Consider the following 18,614-nt stretch of genomic DNA (forward strand, 5'->3'; position numbering starts at 1 on the left):
TTAACCACAAAGTTTGAAGCTGCCAGATTAAAGGTTACTCACAAAAACACATTTTTAATTCATAGAAAAGCTGCATTAATTTGGAGATAATGCTTTCAGAGACTGAGAAGATGCAGTGCTAATTCTTTAATGTTGTTTCTGTAGATGAAATTCACAAACAGCAAGACACAAATGCAGCTTGAAAGACACAGCAGGGCCTCACCTTCACAGCGAGGTATGGGGTGATTCCAGTTTCTGCTGACTCCATGCAAACATGTGAGAGAGGCCTCTCCGATCAGAGTGTAACCTGGCAGACACTCAAAGGAAATGGTCATCCCCACACTGTAGTCCTGACCGATCACTATGCCATTGCGAAATGGACGTGGGTCGGGACATCTCTGCAGCTCGTATGCTGTAGGTACAATTCCAAGAAGTTGTTAGTGAGCAAATGTTTATACATGACATAACATGTGTAGTGAATTGCATAACCCTTGAACTTTTATGCATTGGTCACATTGCCACTGCAAACTTCAATGTATTTTAATTGTATTTTTGGGAGAAGTGCATATCAGTGAAGTGGATATATGTGCACAAAATAAATGCAATAATGTACCAAGCTTTAAACTCAAGTGGGTGTAGTTCAATCCAATATCAAAAATGGAAAAAGTATGACACAACTGCAAAACTACCAAAGCACAACTGTCCACCTAAACGGACCGGCAAGGCAAGTACATTAGTCAGAGAACCACCCTAAAGACTCGCAAAATTTCAGGAGCAGCAATTATTGGTGATGCACCACGTAAATTTTGCCTTTTCGGAAAAATGGTGAATTATTGTTAAAAGTCATAAGAATTTGTGTTTAACGTTTTCTACAACACAAGTAAGAAACATAGCAGGGATATGGGAAAATGTGCTCTGGTCATCTAAGAGCAAAATTAAACTTTTTAGACTACCTTACATCTAATATGGCAGGTGTGGAGGAAAACCAACACTGCACACATTACACCATACCTACTGTGAATCATCATAATGTAGAATGCTGGTCTTGATAAGCACACCTGACTTTTTAGATTTTTATTTTTAAATACATTTTAAATTACTATGCATTGCTTAAGTGTTGGTCTGTTACATAAAATCCCCCCAAAATTTGAAGACTGAACTTTCAATGCGACAAAATGGGAAAAAGCTTAAGGGGTGTTAATACTTTTGCAAGGGACTATACACAGTACCAGCTCTTCTATTCTACTTTGTGAATGTCAAATACATGATTGAGTTGATTGTTTTAAAAACCTTAGTAAAACTTTAAAGATACAAAGTAGAATGTCATAAACAATATTTTTTTCATCAAAGATTATTTTTGAAATAGGAATAGTCGTTAGACATCAGAAAGTTTACATTTCAAGAACATAAACTTTATGGCTCAGAAGACATTTGTGGTGAATCAAAGTTCTTCATTTTTGTCACCCTTTTGTCATCCTCTCTTTTCAAGTCCATCTGAATGATGGCTTTTTACCCTTCTTCCACTTCACCTGCTGCTATTAAAAAAAACAATTTCAACAAAACCAATCTTTGGTTCTTACCTTGGTAGACAATGTGGAAACCAGGCTTGTTCTGGGAATAGTCACTATGAAAGAAGAGTGTGGTCTCGTGCGTGGTGCTAAAGAGAGAATTGGGCACCACAGGGCCACTGAATCGATCTATCACTGTCCCTGTCTCCAGAGTCCCACTGCGCACCTCCAAATAGTCATGAACAGGCTCTGTGGAGAAGTTCAGAAACTGCAGGTGGATCCCTAAATTGCAAAAAAGAGGAAGTTAGTCAAAATGAAGGATTGTGGATTAACATCTGCAATAATCTTCTGATATATTAGATATATTTCATGACAAAATCTTGAAAACTCTTTGTGGCTGAACTAAGGCAGTATGGACAATTATTTGCATGCAAATATCAGTCACACAGTGATTACATCACACCGTTAGTAAGACAATTTCAAATGCTATCAGCTGATTTCTGTTCAGTAGAAGAACAATAAATGTCATCTCATAGTACTTATGAAAGGTCTTCTCTCTCACTCTATCTTCCAAACAAGGTAAAGTTTCAATAAGAAAAAGCTTGTTCTTTAAATAGTAATATCCTACCCTAATCCACACATCAATGCTTTTCTTTGAGACTCTGACCAGGCATTAAGGGCTTATTATATTCCATCAAATCTGTCATGTCACAGTCAAAATATAACCTGACTGTTACAAGAACCTAAATAAAGTAACCTTCAGCAGCAAGAGTGGTGGGCAACTTGCTATAGAAAATCCCAATTTTGACAATAAAACAGTTGAACGTCTAGTAAGAGAGATCTAAAATAGTTTAAGTATTGGATTAATAAGCAGGAGTTTGCTGGGAATACAACAAAGAAAAATACAAAGACATATTCATTAAAATTTTGAGGTTATGTAGCCACATATGTATTTATTCTGTCTGTAAATGAGCTAAAGTTTGACTGTTACTTCCACAGATTAGCACAATCATCATGAGTGGTCTTGTTTACTTGTTTTTAGCACAATAAAAAAGGTAAAAGATAAGAGAGAAGCACAAACAAAACAAAGAAAATAGGCACAAACAACATAAGGACTAGCACAAAAAAAAGACGACAGAAGAGGAGGTAGAGGAAGGAAAACAGGAGGGGGATAGTGGGCGGGTTACAGACCGAAGCCAATGGGGAGTTGAACTCTCCAGGTGCAGTCCAGGCTGCTCTGGTAATTCCCTGGAAAGCCTGGACTGAGAATGACGCCGCTGAAGTCTGTCATGGAGCCTCCGCACTGGGCTGAGGGAGACCAACCGAAGAGAAAGAACATGTCACTTTTCCACAGAGCGGCTCAAAGGGAAAACAAAGAAAAACAACGACTAGGGAGCTAAATATGCATCGAGGGCAAAGAGCATATCGCCTTGATGTTTGGGTGTGTGTGTAAATTCCTTTTCACGCATTACTGCTCAGGACTTGTACAAAAAAGGATGTGGGTGGGCCAGCTTTGTAAAAAAAAAAGGTTCATTCAGTTGAGCAAATTGTATTTCCTATGTGCTTGTTTTGTGTTAATTGCTCATTTCTTCTACTGGGGCTCTGTCTCTTCTGGACTGAATAAAAGTTGCTCCATAAGGCCATTCATGCAAAAATGCTTGGGCCCTGTCCTAGTTTGATGGGGCTTTAAATCGTAATAAACAAATTTAACAATATTCAACACACCAACACTGTTTTGCTCAGGAGTGAATGTGATTACTCTATGCTCTCTCCGGGCTCTTTTGACTGCGTTGGAGAACACTTTAGCTTGCTGTGAAGGTTGCAGTCATCTCTCTCCCCCACTCTACCAAGCCTTACACAAACAGCAAGGTGAATCTAATTTTATTAGCTGCCTGCTAAATCATTTTCCTGTATTGCTGATGTTTTTAAAGGATTTAAGAGCCAAGGCAAGAGGAGCAAAAAACTAATATGGTGGAAAAAATGTGTTTTGGTAGTGGGGGCATCCTGCTTGACCTACTTGTGTTTTGTGAAATGGAAGTAAAGGCAAACGGAGAAGAGAGGCACTTTTAAGGACGCTGTACTGTTTGTGCAGGGGCACGCAAATGCTTTGATGTGGGCTCATAAGCAACAAAATGAATACTGATCCCGGGGTGTTTGAGTGAGTTAATGTGCATTAAACAACAAAGGAGTTAAACCAACAAGGGAACATGTGCAGGTAGGAACATGGCTGTCAACAGCAAAGCTGGGATTTATGACTTTGCTTAACTCTGAAGACCGGAGGCAGGGAATATTTACACGAGGAACGCAGTGTATGCGCTGGTTGTAGTTAGTCAGTGGTTTCAGCCATTGGTAGAGTACATGTACAATGGTGGGCAGAAACACTGGGGTGTTAAAAGAGAATATACAGTGCTGCCTTGGTAATCTTTAAACTCTATCATGGTGACAGCCGACATCAAAGGAAGTGTCAGGGCGACAACAGAGTCTCAACGGGGAGATCAGAATTCAAGCAAAGTCCTATTGATTCTCAACTCAAGTGGAAAGCAGAGCATCTACCCTCTAAATCACACAAACATCATCCATAACAATGAAACTGCTGCATGGTTTTATATAAAAAAGCTCACCTTTTTTTTTAGGACATTGATTTACTGTTTCATTGTTTATGGTGGGAGGAGTGAGTTAAGTGTTAATGAGAGTGCAAGAAACAATGAGTGGAAAAATATGAAAAAACAAGTGAGGGTCTGTTTGATACTGTAAACCCACATTAGAACTTCATTAAAATCATGTGCATAATAATATATAGAAAGAAACATTACCTATACACAGAGGTACGGGGTAATTCCATCTCCTGACGGGGCCAGGCATGCAAGTAACATATGCATTACCCTGTTCAAAGAAACAAAAACCATTTAGAAATAGAAACTGCTTTAAAAATGTGCAGTAATACAAAAAAGGACACAGCAGAAAGTCCTAAGTAATCCTAAGCAAGATTCATATATATATATATATATATATATATATATATATATATATATATATATATATATATATATATATATATATATTTGTAAACGTAAATCACTGTATTTCAGGTTTTCATGAGCTGCGGCAGGCAGATTTGTACTTGTTTGGTTTAGCATAAGATTTATTAACAATATCAGATAACATTGCTGTAATACACAAATAGATTTACCTAGTATTGGTGCCAAAGTGTTGTATGTATAGCTTATTCAAGTTTTGATGCTGGTGCCAGTTTCTTTGTCCAAATATCCCCAAAACTCCATTGAAATTAAGATAATTAGGCCATGTCAAATGAAAATAAAAGACATGTTGGATAGTTGTTCACTAAAATATAATAGAGGCAGCTTTAACTGTGAAAGAATGGTGAAATAGCCCATCCTAATAGAAAAGAGGTAACCTACTTAAGTTTACTGTTCAGAAGTGATATGTTCTTGTTTTAAATACATTTACATGGTACATTTCCTGGAAAAAAAAAAGTGTTCTTACAATAAATAACACCAATATTATACCTGGAAAAAAAAATCCCCCAAAGTATTGATGCATTCTTTTAAAACAACACAACTCATCTCAAAAGATTCAGCTATTGTAGTGCTCCATTTTCAAGAATGGCCTTAAGTCTATTTCTTGTTCAGACACTCAATCTGAAGATGTGTATAAGAAGTTGCTGGCTGGTCCAGAGAGAATGTGAAATAAGGTGAATGCCTGAGCCAGGAAGAGAAAAATCAGTGTGGGATTAGTAAGGCGACTGCTCTCACAATCCATTGCCTGTGGCCTTGCACAGTTCCACAGCTCAAAACGTCTCTACTATACTGTCTACTAAAAGAGGATGGGAAAAAGTTAACACATTAAACACATTCAACTCTGACATTCTGGCAAGAAAACATGAAAGCAAAGTAGAGCATTAGAAATAAGGTTGCATGCACACAACAAATTAAAGGATAGTTACTTATGCATCCACATTTCTAAACAAACATGGATGTTTTCCAGAGCACTGCCTTAAGTGACTCATCCTTGGGGGCTATCTTTTAAAATTGCTACTTTGTATAATTCATCCACCATATATCAAAGAAACAACAATCTGAATGAATGATTTCACCTACCTGCAAAGAAAAACCTTGGTCACACTGGAAGGAGACCATGTCACCCACAGTGTAGCGATCCCCGACTTTTTGGCCGTTACTGGGAGGCGCCGGCTCTGGGCACGAATCCAAACCTATTGCTTATGACAGAGTCACAACACACAAGTGTGGACAGCAATCATTCTTCTGCATAACATATGACAACACAAATTAAACAAAAAAGTTGATCAGCTTTGTCCATCGTAAATGTCACTGAAATATTTAGGGTATAACTAATCTGTTTCTATCTATGGTGACAACAGGGTTCATTAGAATCAAATGTACTTATAATTGAGCAACAATTAAGCCTCGTTTCTTTATCCTTCTCATTACAGCAGTGGTACCATTTAGAAACCAGGGAAAAGCATAAAGCCATTCTTTGTGCATGTAATCACAAAGTCTAGCTGACTGTGATCTGAGCAATCAGAGCGAAATTACAAAGAGATCTCTAAAGTAATGCTTGACAGAAGCATTAAGCTGGATTTGAACAAAATGATTACAGTGTCACTTCCCAGGTACAAAAATGACTTAAGTGTTATTTTGGCTTAGAAGCAATGGTTATGATTTAGGTCACATAAGTGTAGGACGTTTTAGGTAAATTAAAACTACATTTGCTGTTACACAGACAGAGAAGCAGAAATATGAATTTACAATCAACCTTTTTAAAATTGCTACATTATAATGGTTCAGATTAGATTACTTTTTAGCATTTTGTTTCATTATTTCTACATTGGTAATTCTATTTCCATTTGAATGACTCATATTCCATTAAAATAGGCTCACAGTAGAGATGCACAAAGAAATCAGTTAGTGACCAAAATAGGAAGGAAAGGGATCTTTTCCCGTCAGTGAATGAACAATACATAAGAGCTACCAACAAAAACACTCTGTGGTACAGTAGTTATGACTAAGTAAAGAACATCAACTATGAGGACTGTTTACTATAAAGATATGTCAAATATTCTAAAGGAGATCAAAATGCTGAACATTTTTACACAAAGTTGCTCTACTTTAATTTATTTTTAAAGTGTCAAAGTCTAGATATTATGGAATAGGTAGGATTAGGACATTTTGGAGTTAAGGTATTGGTCTACATTCTGCAGGTAATTCACAGACAGGTTGCTTCAGCAATAGTAACCACTTCAGCCCCTAAGTTAAAACAGCAAAAACAGTTCAAAATTGTAACTTCTATAATTTTATGTTTGTTAATAAAATATAACATTTAAATTCTGTTTAATTGCAGCGCAATTGAATATATTCATCTCTTTTATACACACAGTTGGGTGTCGACTCTGGCTCTAATATATAGCAAACAGTGATGGACTATGACAGAAATGCTCATTTAAAGACATCTCAATCATAGCAATAATTTATTGAGTGGTTTAATAATCCAACAATAGTAAATCATGACTTTTCTCATCTCAAATATTAACTTGGATGTAGCTGCTATTGATTTTAATCGGATGCATCAGAAAAAAAATATATTGTGATATAGTGCATTTGCGCATTTTGATGTATATAAAAAAAAAAAACAAAGCAAAACCAGAGCTTAAAATCCATCTTGTACAGCCGTAAATCAGGTATTTGGTTATTTAGTTTAGTTCTATAGATAATAATGTCCCATAAACTGTTGGACTTTATTGCATTTGCAAAGAAAGAGTTCTGCGACCAAAACATTGTTGTAACTGTCAACATTTTATTACTAATGCATAAATGTTTTCAATTTATTCCGAAAGTAAAAGAAAATATGATGACAAATGAAAACTGGACAAAATTTTGTTAGCAACACAGGAACAGCATTGTTCTGTTTGCAGGAACAAGCAATAGATGTACATACCATTGAAGGACATTAAAATGCACATGATTATACACTCTCATTCAAACCCACTCAGAGTGTCAACAAGTCCACACAAGTAGGTGGATGGATGTCTGTAAACACGGGAGCAAATATAGCCATACAATACTCAGAACAGAAAGGTAAGTCATCAGAGCGGAAAATAGCACAAGTGATGACTCCACTCAACACTTAGGGGAAGTCAGAATATTTGTGTGGGAGGTGATGGTAACCTAAAGGGGCGTAGAGCATGGAGGTCCATGAAAGCATCCCCGTGCAATAATTCAGTAAAAGAAGAGCCGCTGCAAATGAGCATTGTGGATTCTTTCAACTTAGGATTCACATAAGAATATTACACATTATCAAGGATATTTGGTTTTGCAAGTCACAAAACTGTGAAATTGCTGTCATAGTATGAGGCAGCCAAGAAGCAAGTGTAACATCAAAGTACAAAGCTGCTATAAATTAAACAGTTCAATGTAATTACCATATGTCCACACTGTACGGAGCAGACAGTGGTTCGTTTTGCACTGTACTGTAAAAAAGGCAAACTGTTTCATAAAGCAGCGCATTATGTTTTACTCCACAACAGCACAGGCAACGGTGAAATGTGTTTGCAAGATAAGGCTGGGATTTTCTTTCTGTGCTTTAAATAATGAAACACTGAATCTAAATGTGTTCCGTTTATTAGAAATCAACTAAGGAATCCTGTAAGACCTACACACATTGTCTGGAGGCTTTTAACAAAACCCCGGCTGCAGTAAAGCACTTCCCTTTTAGCACTCATTTCCGTAATTTGGCATTTAACTGCAGGAGCACCATTTAAACCGCTGTTAAAGTTAGGAACAAGTGTCCGCTAACAAAAGTTCCAATGAAACTGGGTGTATCCTTTGGCAAATACCTTTACATTGTTGCAGGAACAGACTCCCTGCTGTCAGAAAGTTGACGTGTCTCTGCATGAGCTGCCCTGTTTGGACCGAGTCCCGTCCTTGTTAAACACAATTGGTATTTAAATAGGAAGTCTTGTCAACTGTATTTAGCTAATTAATTCTGGACCATGTGTGTCACAAACACTGCAGTCGTGCCAAAGGAGAATGCACCATAAAAAATCAGTTTATCTGTTTTTGTTTTCACTTGGTTCTTGTTTTCGCTTTCACAAATTTATTAAGCCTACATAAATCTAACACTTACATTAACAGTTTAAAATGCATCGTACCAGGGAAGATAATAAGAACTGTTTAGCATTCAAAATAAGTAGCTGGAGGCAGCTTGCGAAAAAATAAAATAAAATAAAATAAAAAATCTAAGCTAAGAAGATCTACCAGGTACACGAGAAAGCTTCTGGGAGCAAAGGGGGTTGGGAGTTTTTCAAGTTGTTTTTACAAATGCTAAATGTATTTGTCATGTTGTAGAAAAAAAAAAAGCCCTGGCATCATATTTAGAAATAAGGAAGGGGAAGGATGAGGAGGAAAGGAAGTGAGTAGAGGCTAATAAGGTTTATGATATACTTTTATAATTGTCACAACACAGTTTATTAAAAACACTTTCAGAGCTCCAGACCCCCAGGATACAATTATTGTGCAAGATGACAAACCTGGAAGCGCTCCATAAAAAAACAAACAAACAAAAAAAACACCCTGACCTGCATCCTTTCCCTCTGATAAGACGACAGAAATACTGATGGTTATTCCTCCTACAAACATAAAATCCTTCTCCTTAGACCTATGATCGAGTCAGACAGACTTTCCATTTATACAGGTAGAGCATTCTATATTCTAAAAATATAAATTATGCCAGGATGACACCTATGACATATGAATAAAATGCCCTAGAAAGGAGCAGATGCATTTCTTTCTGATCACAAAGAGCTAAGATTGCCTTGAAACTGAAGTGTGATTTTTTTTTTTTATTTTGGTTTATTTTTGTTGTTACAAATTTGCTTTGATTCAGCAATGTTCAGACAGTCATGAAGGTCCTGGAGACCGTGGGGTGGTCTAATCTGGTGTGAAGGGGGCCTTAGGAATGGTGGTTTAAACCCTCTACATCTAAGATGTGGTAATGGGCAATAGACATGGTTTCTGTGACTGGCCTCGCTGGGATTCAGCAATTACACAAAGGGGATTTTCTTAAACAGATGGTCTTCTGGTTGGGTCTGAGCCATTCTCTGTAGTCATTTTCATTTTCTTTCTTTTATGCATAGTATTTGCAGCATTATAATGTTTCAAAAGTAGGGTGTGTAAAAACCTTTTAACCCAGCCAGTGATAAAATAATGTAGAAGGAAACAACTAAGAAATTATCAGCGTTAGGTGTTGCTGGAATTTAGAACAGTTTTATTGGTCAAATACATATTTATGACATATGTGTGTCAGTTATTACAATTGTGAAATTGTTAATGTGCTATTGAATGTTACTGCATCTATTGGCCATAAGACAGTGGGTAGCACCATCTGGCTGCTTCATACCTTACTTTATCCTCAGCAAATTTGACTTCAACAAACTGAACTGTTAGCAATTTAACAAAAACATGACTGATCTTAAGCAATCATGCTTAAGTAGTAAAATAATGCAAAAGGAACATCGTAAGCGACGAAATTGTTCATATGTAGAGTTTTAAGCTCTTGTACAAAGTTAAAACAAATTGGAACCCTTGAATGAGAAAGAACAAAAACATTCAAGGCAGCAGGTGGCATTCCTTGTCCCATTATGAATGTCTCAGTAGTTCAGAAAAAAATTCAAAACCTATAAATTACACTTTGTCTCATTTACACTTTACTTGTCTCATTGTCTCAAAATTACAAAAGACAAGTTTTTTTGAAAGGGCTGGTTAAAGAGACCTTTTCCTTAGCAAAAAAGGAACCGCTTTAGTTTGTTGTCAATCCTTAGAAATGTCAAGATTTCTGCAACAATGACCTTTAAAGAACAAACCAATGTGAAAACAAGCCATAATGTGCAGCAACATATTTGACAAAAACACAGCGAATCAGTATCAGTATCTTAAAACACCCAATAAGAAACACCACAGTGTTTCTGACTGTCAGACAACTGAAACTGAGTCATGATTCCAGGGGAAGAAGGAAATCTAAAACAGAATTTCTAAAAAGATTTTAAAAAATCAAGCTGATGCAATGGTCCCATCATAGTCCAAACCTTACCGTGATTAAAATGCTGTGGTGGGGCCTGACAGCTCAGTGCAGATGAATGTCAGTGAGCTTCAAAGAGCTTAATAAATGTTGAATACAGGTTTATGTCAAAATTTCTCCACGAGTGCAAGAGAATGACAAGGTCATATGGCAGACAATCACTGAAAGCTACAGCAGCTAAAAGTGTATGAAAGTTATTCCTAACTTTTGTACATTTGGATGTAAATATTATATAATGAAATATACATAATAAAAGATCATGTCTACATTACATTAGTGCATGGTTACATACAATTACTCTTGATTAGCGGGGGAGAGAACATAATATATATGTACCACACAGTACTTCTTTACCTTTGCAATAATGCAGATGTATGAATCAAAAATATTGACAATCGTGTCTTCGACTCATTGAAATCATGTTAAATAAGCTGCTGTCTTTAAATAATTTATTTAAAAACTTTCACAAATATATACTACAAGTCTATTTTTAGTTCTGCTTAAAAGTGTAGTTGCCAAATGACTAATTCTAAAACATCAATCCCAACAGACTATTTCTGTAGGGAAGTCAATTAAAGAAGTTGTTTTTCTTTTGTTTAAAAATCTCTTCCAAACAACATTGTTGTTTTTTTTTATTTCTCATGTGATTTAATGAGACAATATTATTGTTTAGTTCATGTCAGATCAGTGATCCAGAGCCCTGATCCTCACGGTAAATTATGCATCATGTTTTAGATGTTGTCATTAACAGGACCTGCTGATGGTTTAGTGAAATCACTTGGATCAGGTGTCCTGGAGCAGAGAAGCAACTAAAACATACAGGAGAGTATGCCCTCTGGGACACAGTTAGATGTCCTTTGTCATTTTAGTAATTAAGATCATAACAGCATGGAAACCTCTCTAATTATGTCTTCTTTTGATATTCAAGACTTTTTCAATAAACCCCAAATCTCTTACTTTATAAACTCTCTTCCCCTGTGCTTCCTCAGGGCATCAACTCACAGTCACAAAAGATCCAAAAACTAAAGGCCTTTTTTAAGTGATAAATGTAACCATTGACGGTGAAATTTATGGCACTGGGCTCAGTCCAAAAGTCCAAATGTTTCCTTTATATTCTCTGGGATATATTTTCTCTCTAAGCATTGACAGACACAAATATCATTTTGGACTCACATTTATAGCTCTATTTATTTAACACAAATTAGCAACACTGAGTTGAAGAAATACTTATGGACACACAGTCACTTTCCAAGAGCCTCAAATTATCTGAAAACATGACAATAAAGATTTATCTTATCTTATCTTATCTTATCTTATCTTATCTTACCTGAATAAACACAGTGAAGAGAAAAGGAGAAGATACCAATTTTCATGTCAGTATGAAAATGAATTCAAATTTTACAATTAAAATAAATTCAAGGACCTTGCATATGTGTTGCAGCAACTTTAAAGTTAAAATCCCACAAAGAAAGCTCCCGGAGAAATATGTTACTAAAATGATTCTCAGCCACTGATGCTGTGAGGAAGAGGGAGAAGAGGTAGACACCTACTACCAAATATCCCCATGTAATACCAAAGATGAACAGATTGACATATCCTAGTGATGAAGTTATTCTTAACAGTGGTGTGTTGCTAAGGGACTTTTCTCACCGACAATAAGGGCAGATTCAGTGATGATGTGTCATCACACCAGCAGTAAATTTGTGAAATTTGTTAAGCTGAACTGAGATCAGCTGGTGTGTGAGCAGTAGTGTTTGGAGGAAAGTCCCATTATGTCTTTCTGGTACTCGTTATTTCAACACCACAACTTCTGTAAGGGTTATTTTTTTAGTTGGGTATGATTTTTGAACTGCTGTCCATTTACATCACTGCTGGTAGTTGGCTTTTACATCACAATGGCAAGTTTTAAAAGTACCTTATTAAGAAAAAAAAATCTCATAGGACCACAAATTGCAGAAGCAGATAAAGAAAAAACTGATTTAAAATCCATGAGGAATGCACAAGAGAAAGAAAAGCACTTAGTATGTCAATAACAGTGGACTGTTTTATTAAGAATTACCCTTATTCTCATTTGCACAAATTTTTGACTTGAGGGGATGCAGTAAATGAGTCACTCCACAGGGACCAGCCACACTCTTTAAATGTTAGTACACAATGCTCATTTTGGAAAAAAAGCCTTTGAGTGAATATCCCACTGAGAGATGAGGAAATTCAGGTCGTAAATGAAAAGGGATGTGAGTCCAGTAACTTGAGGCTATGCACGAATTTGAAAGCAAAAGCACTGGAGAATGCCAGGCTGGAATAGAAAAAACCCAGACACAAAGACTGGAAATTAAATGACACGGAGGGTAAAAAAAATATACTCTCTGTTCTATTTTGTGGCTCATAATTTTTCTATCAACAACTCTCTGTGCCATCTAGACCAGCAGCATCACTTTTGTGTTTTAGCCCTGAGCAGCAGCTGCAACGTACAGCAGGGGAACAAAGACAAAGTGACAAACAAGCAGACATGTCATCTCTCATACCTGTGTACTCCAAGTGGAAACCAGCAGCAGATACACTGATGTCAGACTGGAAGGTCAAGTACAGGTTGTTGGAGGTACTGTTCAGCAGTTGGGGGATTGTTGTGCCTGTATTATAAAATAAGAGGATGCATTTACACTCGATCAAAAGCAAAAAGGGTTTTGCACAGTATTATTAACACAATTTCAGAGACAGAACAGCAAACAAAAAGTTTATCCCTAGAACTTCCAATGGAGAAAGCAACTTCACTAAATCTGCATGGAATGGAGGCCATGTTGGATACTATACTCAGGGCTGTGTGGTGATTTATGACTTTTCCAGTCAGAGCTCTGATTTTAGAGGGCATTCTTCTTTTACTTCTTACAACTAACTATGAAAATTTAACTACCAATTATAAGTAGAATCCACCATATGTTGGGTGAATTAACTTTTTTAAAAAAAGACTAAGTCTGTATTTTGGTACAGCACATCATTCATTGGGTACCAGTAGAGCACCTCTTAACACTATGCATTATGTTGACAAAATCCTATGGAGTTATATGTTAGCACAAAGATTTAATTGAAATCATTGATCTACTTTTAGGTTGTTTGCAACTTTCCTTACAAAAAACCCCCCCAAAAAACAAAACAATTCCTTGGGACCAAAGTTTTAAAAGTCCACAGTTGTAGCATGTTTTCTGTATTACCATGTCTGTCAGTAAAATAAAACAAAACATAGCCTGCAGTAGACTTACTAAAGGAACAGGTTACATGTTAGTTAGTATCAAATTGCAAATGGATCACAAGACACACGTTTTACCATTTCATTGTCTTTCGCCTTTTGTACAAGATCACAGTTAAAGATTTTGTACAAGTGTTGGTTAGATTATATACAAGTATTACCATAACTGTACCACCCATTCCACTGTTCCAATAATCTAAGTTTTTTGTTCAGTTATTTCTCACCCATTTCACAAATTATTTACTGATGAAAGTGCCGCAACTTAATGTAGTGTGACTTTTAAATAACATTCTAATGGATTTTAGACTTCCTGCTTCAGAAGCAAAAACATGTCAATTGTTCTTGTTTGTAAATTTTAGTGATATAATAATTCATGTCATTTTTTTTTCAAAGTTACCATTTTAAAAGAATCCAACACCAGCCTATCTCTGGTAAGGATCACATTTCCTTCCAATTAATTTGAGCACACCTTGTTTTGACTTTAAAACATTTTAATGAAATCCTGAAACCCCAAAATGGCCAACCATTTTCAATTACGACGGACAACTATGGACATTTAGCATCACTGATCTCAGGGACATCTTTTTCGATTTCAGCTACACGTCTGTAACTTTGCCAGCAGATTTTGACATCCAGTGTAATGACAATAATGCTCATTGGTTTAGGCCAGGCTAAAACTGATTTCTGGCAATCTATAATGCTTTAACCTTTTCACTCTGCACATCTGCTCTGCCTTGCTGGAGCTGTACAAGAGAGCTATTTTACTATTCAAAGAGCTTTGTTCTAAATGAAATATTCACCTCTTGAAAATTTTGACAGCTCATCTCTTAAAATGGATAATGCAGCAGAAGTCATTATGCTGCACCAGTCCCTCCTATAGTATGATTTAGCATCTAAAATGATGGGATAGCCTGCTTCTTGTTGGTTACCATGTGGCAAGTGCACAATTTTCATCAATGCATGCCCAGTGGCAATACTACATCTGTAAAATTCCTGACTGAACTGGGGCTCGTATAATGAAAATCTCTGCCGCAAAGACAGACTTGTGGGAGAGAGAAGAGTTTTTTTTCTCTCTGTTTCTCTCTTTCTTGACTTCTTGGATTTTTAGACAGCCTTCTCAAAGGACATGCCAAATGTCATCAGCCCCATCACCACATCTGTCTGCTGCTAGAGTTTTGTGACATCTGATTGAAATTCAAGTGGGAACTGACAACTAAAATTTAGCTATATCAAATTTACCCGAGTAGCTCCCAAGCCTTGGGGCATTGCCATCCACGCCATCAAAAAAGTCCAGTGAATCCCAGTTATGCTCCGTGGCAAAAGTTACAACCTGGATCTGAATAAGAAAACAGTCTTAATACAAGTGTAAAATAGCACATACCCAATATGTAGTACATTTGGAAATAAAGAATCCTCTTCCTAAACTATTTTCTTTTTATTAAGTGTAAAAAAATTGTTGGTTACTTGTATGCCAGCTCCTTCAGGAACAGATATTCTCCAAGCACAGTTCAGATAATTTGAGTATGTCTCAGGGTATCCGGGAGAGAGGATGGTGCCACGACGTTCAGTTAACACTCCACCGCAGGGAACTGGAGAAAGGACGAAATATAGGGGGGGAAAAAACAGAAAATGGGAAGAGATAGCTCAGTAGTGATCACAGTGAGGGAGTTTGTGGTTGTGAAATTAAATGGGCAATATAAATTATTTAAAATATTTCATTCAAATAGTGTAAAAATTGTGGCTTACATTCATTCATTAATACTTTGTATAAGCAGTTTTCATTGATGTTACAACTCCAAGTTGTGTGTGGGATATCGCTACCAATTAATAACCCTCTAAACATAATGTTTTGCATGTAGGCCACAAACATGAACTATAGCTTCATTTGACCAGAGCACTTAATTCTAAATGCTATGTGCCTGCATGGTTTGTGGCTAAATAAATATGGGAATTTATTTAGTTTTTGGTGCAGGACTGAAAGTCCAAATCTCCCACTTAAGCTATGAGTCTTTGTAGCTCCTCCATAGTTACGATGGCTCTATTGGCTGCTTCTAATGCTCTCCTTGGTCACCTTGTTAGTGGCTATATTTGCATTTGTTCCATACTCTTTGTGATTTGGATGATGAACTGAATAGTGCTCTGTGATTTGCTCAAAACACAGGATATTTTTGTATATTCTAACCCTATTTTTAACCTCTCTAGAACTTTCTCCCCAGCCAGTTTGCTGTGTTCCTTGACCTTTGTGATACTGTTGCTTCACTGATGTTCTCTAGCAAACCTCTAACGCCTTCACAGCTGAATTTAAACAGAGATGAAAATAGAAACAAGATTTACTAACTACGTGACTTCTGAAAATAGCTTTGTTGCACTGGACAACTTTAAGGAAATTAAAGTAATTGAATACAAATGCATGCCATGTTTTTCCAGATTTTTATTTGCAACAATTTTTAAAACCATTCCTTACCCTTTATAATTTTGGTATAATTCGCGTTGGTCTATCACAGAAAACCTGAACAAAGTACTTTGAAGTTCTGGGTCAAAGTGACAAAAAAAAGAGAATAGTTTGCCAATTCCTGTAAAATGGTCTTTCCATCTTTTAAAAGGCATAAGAACTTTGACTTAGATGAGAACATATAATGCCTGCAGCATTAATAAATTGATTTTTACAAGATAGATATCCAGACTGTACTAAAAATCAGTTTTAATGGATCTATAACAAGATTAACAGTAATGTTTTCTCATGCCCAGAAGTGAACATTTAAAACTCTACTTTGCATCAGATTTAAAAGTTTGTGAAATTTCAGTCTTCCAAAGGCCAAAACAAAAAGTATTTATCTGAACTGCTAAAACACTTTGGTGTGTTACATATTTTCAGCAGTGCCACAGGTAGTTTTGACATGCTGACATAGCTTCACACTGTGACGTTTAAGCATTTGTAAAAAACTACATCCTAAACAACGGCTGGTTTTGTTTTTCACAGGTTTTCCTAACAGGTGCTAAGTGCAGATTTATAGCGCTGCTGAGATTATCTTCACCTGAACCTGATTTATCCTGTACAGGTCTACAATAATCATTGTTTTGATTTTTATGAGTAAATAAGTAATGGAGAGATTGTCTCATCAAAAGTTCAGATTGTCAATAATTAGTTAGCATAAATACCAATATTTATCTAGGTAGTACTTTTTTTCTGTCAGAAAGACAATTAGAGTGCAGCTCCACAGTGACTACTTTGTTCTTATCCTCTTGACTGACACAATTGAGAAAATTACTTTTCTTCTACAGCTCAAGCAGCCACAAATTGGAAAGGCACACTTTCATAATATCACAGTTTCAGCTTCTTGCAAAGGCATATTGACATGCATTTACTGCTGAATTTTACTAACTCTAGGATCACATTACAGCTTAAGGAGGCTATTTCATTTTCTTTTAAGACTCCTTGACCATATTAAGATTAAGAAAGCTGTAATCTTCAGATAGATTTCATTTTTAGGGTTACTTTTAGTAAGTAGTTATTCAAAATCAATTTAGTTACTGTGAACATTAGCTATTTTTTGTTTAATATCAAAAGATCACGACTATTGCCAACGTGTAATGATCAAAATGGGAAAGAATGAGTGGGAATAATGCCCTATCATCTTGAACAAGTCAACCCAAGTTCCTCTGAGGTCTGACATCAATGAGGCATTTTTATCTCTCAACAACTGCCTTTCACAACACTTTCTCTTTTTGGCCCATTCTCTGTAAAGCTGAAGGATATCTGTGTGTGAAAATCCCAGCAGATCAGTAGTTTCTGAAATACTTAGACCAGACCATCTGGCAAAAACAGCAATGCCACCTTCCAAGTAACTTAAATCTGCTTTTATCCACATTCTTGACTTCAGCAAATCGCCTCCACAATATCTAGAGAGCTTAATGCTGTGGTGTAGCTCCCATGTGATTGGCTTACTTCGTGTTTGCATTAATAAGCAATTGAACAGGTGTATGTTCTAAAATTGCCTGTGTGCATGTGTATGTGTTTGAATTTTTGTGAAAAAATTAATTTCTATAATGCACCAAAAAATGGACAAAGTGGGAAACATTTTCTCCTTTAGATTAATATAATGAGTCATAAATATTCCATAATCATAACCAAGGTTTTATAAGCCTGCTGTTGTTGAGCCATTATTAAAAAATAGTGCAACTTGGATCCAGAACAGCTTAAAAAATTACAGGCTTATCGCCAAGATCTCTTTAATGTCAAAACATCTTAAAAGAGTAGCGGCAGAACAGCTCATTTCTTTTAATGACGCACATGATATCTTTGAAAAATGTCTTCTTGCCTTTTGTAAGCTCCACTCCAAAGATGTTTAATCAGAATATTTTTTTAGCCAAGGAACTTTTCTGGGCTATGAAGACTTGTATAAAGAGTAGGATTAAAAATGACGGTTCATAGCTTTTTGGGTTTTTTTTCATGTCTTCTTGATTATTGCAACGGTATTTTCATTATTTTGAATAAGAAAAATCGGTACCATATCCAGTAAATTCAGAATGTCGCTGTAAAGATTGTAACCAAAACAAAAGAGACAGAACATCACTCCAGTTTTAATCTCTTTACATTGGCTACCAGTAAAGTTTTTTCTTTCCTTTCTGCAAAATGGATACATTTAAATATAAACCAAAAAAACATGTGGCCATAGGGAAGTAAACACGACACATAAACCGAGTAAAGTACTGCTGAGGATGTCAATTTTATTTTTCCTCTGGTTTTATTCAATTAAAATCTTCACTGGGGT

General features: G+C 36.2%; 1 protein-coding gene across 5 annotated transcripts in view; it reads right to left on the bottom strand.

The window, feature by feature from the left end:
- Positions 1-18,614, bottom strand: part of LOC116717212 (CUB and sushi domain-containing protein 3-like) — a 247,843-nt gene that overhangs the window by 85,224 nt on the left and 144,005 nt on the right. For 4 of the 5 annotated variants that reach the window (XM_032558431.1, XM_032558430.1, XM_032558428.1 and 1 more), the window contains 8 exons: positions 15,307-15,431; positions 15,082-15,178; positions 13,124-13,228; positions 5,606-5,724; positions 4,301-4,370; positions 2,679-2,795; positions 1,560-1,769; positions 203-391 (listed from right to left, as the gene is read on the bottom strand). In XM_032558431.1, the coding sequence (XP_032414322.1) occupies positions 203-391; positions 1,560-1,769; positions 2,679-2,795; positions 4,301-4,370; positions 5,606-5,724; positions 13,124-13,228; positions 15,082-15,178; positions 15,307-15,431 (1,032 nt within the window). The remainder of the gene's footprint in view (positions 1-202; positions 392-1,559; positions 1,770-2,678; positions 2,796-4,300; positions 4,371-5,605; positions 5,725-13,123; positions 13,229-15,081; positions 15,179-15,306; positions 15,432-18,614) is intronic. The other variant, XM_032558427.1, reaches the window with a different exon arrangement.

Source organism: Xiphophorus hellerii, chromosome 3 (assembly GCF_003331165.1).
Source record: "Xiphophorus hellerii strain 12219 chromosome 3, Xiphophorus_hellerii-4.1, whole genome shotgun sequence".
Lineage (NCBI taxonomy): Eukaryota > Metazoa > Chordata > Actinopteri > Cyprinodontiformes > Poeciliidae > Xiphophorus > Xiphophorus hellerii.